The sequence below is a fragment of the Rhagoletis zephyria genome, unplaced genomic scaffold (genome assembly GCF_001687245.7).
Source record: "Rhagoletis zephyria isolate East Lansing unplaced genomic scaffold, Rhagoletis_zephyria_1.1 Rzeph_scaffold_10963, whole genome shotgun sequence".
Classification (NCBI taxonomy): domain Eukaryota; kingdom Metazoa; phylum Arthropoda; class Insecta; order Diptera; family Tephritidae; genus Rhagoletis; species Rhagoletis zephyria.
In genome coordinates this window covers 1-7,774 of record NW_016168040.1, presented here as the reverse complement: position 1 = coordinate 7,774, position 7,774 = coordinate 1, and the positions used below count along the sequence as shown (strand labels likewise).

The following is a 7,774-nucleotide window of genomic DNA, read 5'->3' as shown; positions in this document are numbered from 1 at the left end:
AAATTTTTCTCTCTCCCTCTTCGACTCCCTATATGGGTCCTATAAGCATAGTTCGTGGCGCCCGCTTTGCGCATGGCCCTGTATACGGCACTTTTTTCCTCTGAACCCTCAAGACATTCCTCATCGTACCAGTTGTTCCTTTAGGCTCAGTGAAATCGTATTTCTGGATTTTGTGTAATCGAATGCATTTATTATCGACAAAATGAGCTATGTACATTTGAAAAACTACTTAATGCACAACGAAAAGTATTAACAATCACGATCAGTGATTCTGGATAGCTTAGCTTCCATCTTATTAAATCTCGAATTACTAATCGAAATTCCCATACAGTCCCTGATACAAAATGTAGGTTGGATTTTGTAAGATACGGCCAGTTCTGGCACTGCCAAAAATGATCTCAGTTAAAGAAAACTTCCCACCACCAAAAGTGATTATCTCAAAGGGAAGCTATTATTCCGGAGCCAGCCCAGGCTATAGGCTGATAAAGTTATTTAAGTCAAGATTACCCTTTTAAGGCTGTCCCAAGCAGATACTGTCCTACATATTGCGTGAGAGTGCTAGTTGAGGGCCTACGAGAATCTGTTCAGCGCCAGAAGTGATTATCTCTGTTCAATTTTTGCTTGCTAGGGCTTGTCCAAATTCTATTGGGTGATAACGTTGTTGAGAAAATCGATTAAGTGCTAGAATAGATTATCTGTAGAAGGGGTTTTCAGTTATGGAAATCTAGCAAGGCTCTAAATGGAATCAGGCGTTTATCTAGAGAATTTACGGAAATTCATGATATTTCACATGCATTTTAGGTTTATATGTATGTATAAATTTTTTTGTTTTGCTCGTCCTGTGAAAAAATGTTTATGGAAATGTCATCTTTTATGTGCACACTCCTCAATTATACTGGAACCAAAAGTAGCAGGCTTTTTGTCCGGCTTTCGTCACATACTCTGTCTGTACATCAACACGCCTATCATGTACGATGTCTTGTTAAGATTAGCAATGTAATCACTAAGAATGAATTCATCTTGGGCATTTATATAAAGGTGCATTGAGTGTGTGCTTCTTTCTTTCTTTCTATCAGAAAAGTTTCTGTCAGAAAAGTGCAAAATCACTGAATATGATGGACTATTTACATAGTGTTGATTTTTCACTAGAAAGAAATGCGGCATTTCTTGTATTTAAAGCAGTCACTAACCAGTTTTCTTCCATCTTTTTGAGCTTTTGAAGTGATAGGCGTTTCGTGTTCGATTTCTCTACTCTTTTTTTCTGATACAGCTTGTATTTTAAAGGGAAAATGTTGCCCTTTTCATCAGAGATGCACCTACATGCTTTTTCTGATTGATTTTTCTTTATTTTACTTCCATTGACACCTTTCCTTCTACCTTCGGTTGTCTGCAATATTCGAATATCTTCTAATTTAGCTTCTAAATAGGATGAGATTTAAAAATAAACACGGCTTGAAAGCGTATTTTAAGAGGCGCACTTTAAATTGCCAACGTGGTTCCTCCATTTGAATCATAATGCAATACTCACAACACAATTACAGGCCAAACACATAGCATAAATTTCATATTCAAATATTTCTCTTATAATTTTCCATTTTGCTTACTTTTATAACATCAATTGAGTACCTTATCTATAATCAAGCCTCCGCAGTTGTACACCAACACAATTTCATCTGCTGCTTAGCCTATAATTTTCTTCCAGTGTATACATTACACTGCTGAATGTTTAATGACCGGAGAGCGCAGTTTAAATAGCAAACTTGAAATGCGTTAAAAAGAACTTGCGGCAACTGAAACAGCTGATTAACACCGACCGGTTGACACACTTCAGAATCAACTTATCACCGAAGCCAACTCTCAACTACTCTCACTCACGCTCAAATTTAACTACAAAACACGCTTCTGCAAAACAATAAAGAAATGAAACTGAAAAGCACTCAAGCCATACTTCACTTGGCCATGGACTTGAATTGCAGTTGAGTGGTCAAAAAGAAATTAGTTTGATCAGAGCTGCGCGCGCAGTCGTTGGACGAACGTTGAAGTAAGTTGTTTATATTGAAAAGGAGAAAAGTAGAGATAAAGTCGGTGAAAATTTATGCAAAAAAGTGCAGAATGATTTGCTAGGTACTACTAGCAGCAGTGCAATTTATAAGAATTAAAAAAAAAAATTCTATAACAAACTGAAATTTACTTTTTTACATACACAAGTTAAATTTGTGCGTGAGTTGTGGATATGATTATTTTTTTTCATTACTAACTGTGTGTAACTACTTGTACTCAAAGTGGCATGAACTATTTATGTACTGCCACCGACTCCAGTCATAAAAATTTTATGTGCTATTAAAATGAATGTGACCCACTTTCAACAAACGCATAGAAGTAGCAGTGACGAGAGGCATATTTTTGCTAAAAACAATATATGCATATTAATTCCAAATGTTTTAAAAATGCTATCAAATCATGCGAATTTAAAAATTTTGATCATAATTGAATTTCCACTTTCATGCGCCTCAAAGTCGTTTACTCGCTAAAAAAAAGACAAAACAACTATAACTCGTCAATCGCGATTTGTCATCGAAATTTCTCCCAACACCCATTTACTGCGCGTCGAAAGTGTTTTTATTTTAATTTATTTTGTTTAATTTATTTAGTTTGTTTTTACTTTTTTCTTATTCTTACACTTCTTGTTATTGTATACATGCATACCTGGACAGTATGCGCGCAGACGCATTGGCTTCAATAGCCACAGCGCGCTAAACGATAATTTAACATGCTTCACGACGCGTTTTTTCTCACTTTCCATGTTGTGTGTTTATTTGTGCACACTTGTGTACATTAGACTGCACCAGCTCACCAGCAAACAAAAAAATTTTGTGTCTAAAGTATTTTTGCAAGGCGATTTCGAAATAAATATTTTTTTTGCGCCTTTATACATTTTTTGGTGCCCTCTACATTCGACAATAATTTTTTTGTATAGTTCTACTGGAATAATCTAAATACTTACGTAGCTGTAATTTACTTGACATTGGGGTGGTAGTAACTGAGATCTGCTGGGTAAGTACTAGAACGGGTTACTAGGGGTCAATGAACATTGAAACAAACAATTTTCTTCTCGAGACAAAAACATTTCTAAATCTTACTTTACATGCTGAAGTTATGACGAATAATTAAAAAAAATATATTAAAGAAAATATATATAACTTTTTTTTTGAAATCGCTATGCAAAAATATTTCAGACTCAGTGGCGTGCGGCGAACTTTTTGTGTCTGGTACGATCTAATGTACAGGCATACACATGTATTAATGTGTGCCAAATAAATGCACTGACAACAAGCTATGTACGCTTGGCGAGCGTTTTATTTAGTATTTATGTTGTATATTTTGTTTTTTAATGTCAAGCGTTTGCTTTGCTTTATTTTCTTTCTTGCATTCACCGGCTTCACTATTGGATCTGTGCCAAAAGAAAGTGCAATTTCTTTGATGAGCGTTTTATATGACAAAAAAAAAAAACAAAAAACAATTAAAAACGTGTTTGGCAAAGTTTAATTGAGTATCTTTCGATTGCATAATTACTAAGATTACATGTAAACAAGAAGCAGAATAACAACACAAAAATATGTCTTGCAATTGGCTTATTTATTTGGCCTACTTTACGCTGGCACCAACATTACTGCCAGCTATTTCATACCATAAACGTAACTACGATTTGAGATATGCTAACTCGGATATACCGGAATGGAAACAAAGGGTGAGTTTTAGTCAGCTATTTTAAATATGAACTTAGGCCCAGATATTTCAATTTACTACGCTAAAAAATAAATTGAAAATACTTCCACTTTTTCACTTTTAATATACGGCCGTTCCATATTGAATGCAACAAAAACTAGTGATTTTCTGCACCAAGCTAACTTACAGTAGCGAAAATATGAATAGAGACGCGAAATTTCAACAAATTGTGGATATTTTTTTTTATTTAATATTTATTTTCTTTTTTATGAAATTAAAGCTAGTTATTTAAGAAAAACTATATAAGTCCGAATTTCAGACTTTGCGTGTTAAAAAATTAGGAAGATTCGAAAAAGTTTCATCAAAATTTCGTTTTTTTAGAAAAATGTTATGCTTTTCTTAAATACATTTGTGCTTTTTTGAAATACATTTGCCCTTTTCTGAAATACATTTACGTTTTTCTGAAAATCATTTGAACTATTCTGAAATACAATTGTGTTTTTCTGAATTTCATTTGTCTTTTTCTGAACTTCACTTGGCTTTTTCTGAAATACTGTTGGAAAAGGTGTAGTTTAGGAAATATCAATTTTCCAAACATTTCCAACTTTTTTCGCAATTTGTTGGTTTTCTTGATAAAAGGTGAAATATGCTTGAGTATACGCTGAGGTAGGAATTTCAGTTGAAAATATAAAAGTTTAAAAAGGATAATAAGTCTCTCTTATTAAAATTTCAATTCGAAAATGGGCTGTTGTAGCTGATTGGGTAGAGTGCATATTATAACAATAATAATTATCTCTTAGCAAATCCCGGGACCGATTCACGGTGATTAAGTATAAAAACGAAATAAAAAGTTTTTACGCATTTTCTTCATAGGAGCAAAGCTTTCTAACTAAAGGCAACGAAAAATAAAAATTTTAATTTTTATAAATAATATTATTTATTAAAATTGAAAATAAATTGGATATTTTGAGTGCAAAATGTGCTAATCAGATAAGATAATAAAAAAATTTTTTTTCCAAAAAAAATTCTGGAATCAAACCTGCAACCTTCGGATCTCTTGAACTTTTGTTTTCGCTTGAACCCTGTATTGTATTATTTGATTTAATTTAACAGGTGTCAACTCTAAAAAAATAGCCTATTTTTCAATCCAGGTCATAAGGTGTTTGCAAAATTTCATGAAAAACCGTCGAGAACAAAACAATCCCAACACACAAACATACATGCATATGTATGTGTATCAAATACTCAGGGCAATAAAATTTATTTAATGACAAAATTGTTATTCCTAATTACATTCCAATTGCTACATAAGCAAATTATTAACTATTTATACTACACTGCAATATTTGTTATTATTTTCAGGCTTGTCAAAAATCTCAAAGAGAGAAAATTAATTTACATTACATTTGCGATGAAAAGGGTAATGTCAAATGTCTGTCCGGCTGGCAAGGTGACCTGTGTCAAGTGCCGCTGTGTCGCAAAGGATGCGATCCAATGAATGGTAAGACAAAATCAATAGTTTAGGAAATTAAATCAAGAAATAATAAATTATATAAGGGCATGGATACAGATACTAATATATATTAATGTCTTGGATTCAAGAAAATTCGATAAGGATCTATCATTCGACAAATTAAAGTCACTCATACGCTCTGTCATTCAACCAATTTTTCTTCTTGTATCCAAATAAGTTATATTGATTTAACTAAACTGGCATTTATTATGAACAATAAATTTATATGAATGCAAAATTAAAAACAATAACTGAGAACTTTATTTATTTCCATAAAATATCACTATCAGTGCTGATGACAAACTTTTCACACACCCCAAAAGCTATTCAATTGTAAATAGATAATTTATTTTCAAAGCTTTGCCTGCATCATTTTTATCGATTTTATCACTTTTCATCATTCTTACTTACACTCATAAATGCCAACACATTTGGTTGCTAGGCCCAGACCAATTAATAAAAGCAAATTCAACAGCAGACTTCTTTAAGCTGGTCATATAAAAAAAAAATACCTATGTACTTGTAGGAATATTTGCAAACACAAACTAAATGATTTATTCTTCTTACAGGCTACTGCCAACGTCCGGACGAGTGTCGCTGTCGCATCGGTTACACAGGCGATTTCTGTGAACGTTGCATACCACTGCCGGGCTGCCAACATGGCTATTGCAATAAACCGTTCGAATGTATCTGCAAGCCAGGCTGGGATGGGCTCTTTTGTACCGAACGTAAGTGAATCTGAATATATGTACGTGTGTGCATACATACGTATACGTGTATACGTTAAGAAGATATTTCATATTTAAGCAAAATTTCGTAGGCCTTAACCAAATTTTTCATTCACATATACATACATTTCATACTTACATGCACATACACCTATCAATAGGCAAAAAAGTATAGCCACTTGCGTGTTCCAAACTCAATTTCATTTTTAACTTTGCTTTGTTTTTAGCAACCTGCCGTTCGGGCTGCCACAATACACGCGGCTACTGTGAGGCTCCTGGTGAGTGTCGTTGTCGCCTAGGTTGGGCGGGGCGCAATTGCAGTGACTGTGCCGTACTGCCCGGCTGTCAACATGGTACATGTCAAAAGCCACTCGAATGCAATTGCTTGCCAGGCTATACAGGGCTACTGTGCCAAACAGGTGACTATACATAAATACTACACGCATATGTATGTATGTAGTAGAGGGCGTGCGGTGAGAGTGTGTGTGGCTTAAGTGAGAATTAATTGAAAAATTCCGTAACTGATAAATTTAAAAAAGGAAATATTTGGTTGTAACGCACGCACTTGTATACTTGCACATACATATATTCAAGCGTACGAATGGCTCGAAATTCAGTGTGTGCTTGCGATTTTGTGTTAAGCACAAAATTTTGGTTTCTAGGCTTTAGCCTGAAATTAATAGTTTTTGAATGCACACTTTTGTTGATAGATAATATAAAAATTTTACGATATTTGTATACAGATATTTCGGAAAGTATCTCTAAGCTCTTTTTTTAGTGAAAGTTTTAAAAAGTACGCAAATTTCGCAAAGCTGATCAGTTACAACTAAACTTTTTCGTGTTGTTTTGTAATTTTTTTTCTTGGTCGTACGTTGTTTCTATTCAAGATTGATTCAAGCACCCTGGGGCAGATTTTATCTTCCCAGCTCATCTCCAGAAGGGACCTCCACACCTGCTAATCGAATACTGCTAACTAAATTCAGGGCAGAATATGCGCGAAAATCCCTACTGCTGCTATAGCAAGAAGTAACGGGCAGAAGCATCTTCGAGTTAGTAGGAATTCATCCGCCCAAAGAAACACATACCGATGCATCAATCTTACAACCTTTCCGTGCCTATCATTCCTGACAGATCAAATGTCCAAGAACTCTAGCGCAGGAAGGAATGAGGTTCCACAGAGAAAATTTATCCACCCTCTATTATGGAGTATCCATCGGTTTAAACGAGCTACTCTCTCTTTTTAGTCACAAGGACTTCGGTTTTCCATTGTAATCCTAATCAGAGGTGGATTCGAAGGCACCAGCTCTGGCCTCCTATGGAAAACGCTGAACATATTCGTCAAAACGATTTCGACATCGGCTCCAAGAAGACTAGTATCTTTAATTTCGTCAGAAGAGGGGCAATGTGAAACCTCGACTGAAGAAGTCAAATATAGGGGATGGCAAGCGGTCTTATTCAAATTGGCAGGGAAGAAGTGGGGCATAAAATTTAAATTCTTAAGTTCGATGGGTATTATTAGCTTATTGGGCTTATATCTTCCGCAAAATTTCACACCCAACTGCAAGACCTTTTACCCAAATAGACGCCTTTTTAAGCTGAGTTGTATGCCATTAAAATACATTGTGTATCTGAGGCAGAATGTGGAGAAAGCGGGACGACCAACAAATATAGCCACTTGACAATTTAATTTGATGTAGGGAAGTCTCAATATTACTAGATAAATACAGAAGTTAACTGGCAAGCTAAAAACCTCGTCCTTGAAATATCAACAAGGATAAAAAAACAGTTATTCAATGCATTGTTAAAG

General features: G+C 34.7%; 1 protein-coding gene across 1 annotated transcript; it reads left to right on the top strand.

Moving 5' to 3' along the window:
* Nucleotides 1-3,616: 3,616 nt before the first annotated feature.
* Nucleotides 3,617-6,386, top strand: LOC108376789 (delta-like protein 1; the record flags this gene model as incomplete). Its single annotated transcript, XM_017633031.1, has 4 exons — nt 3,617-3,748; nt 5,089-5,227; nt 5,809-5,967; nt 6,195-6,386. Coding segments are annotated over exons 1-4 (622 nt in total), but the record flags the coding sequence as incomplete, so codon positions are not given.
* Between the last annotated feature and the right edge of the window lie 1,388 nt (nt 6,387-7,774).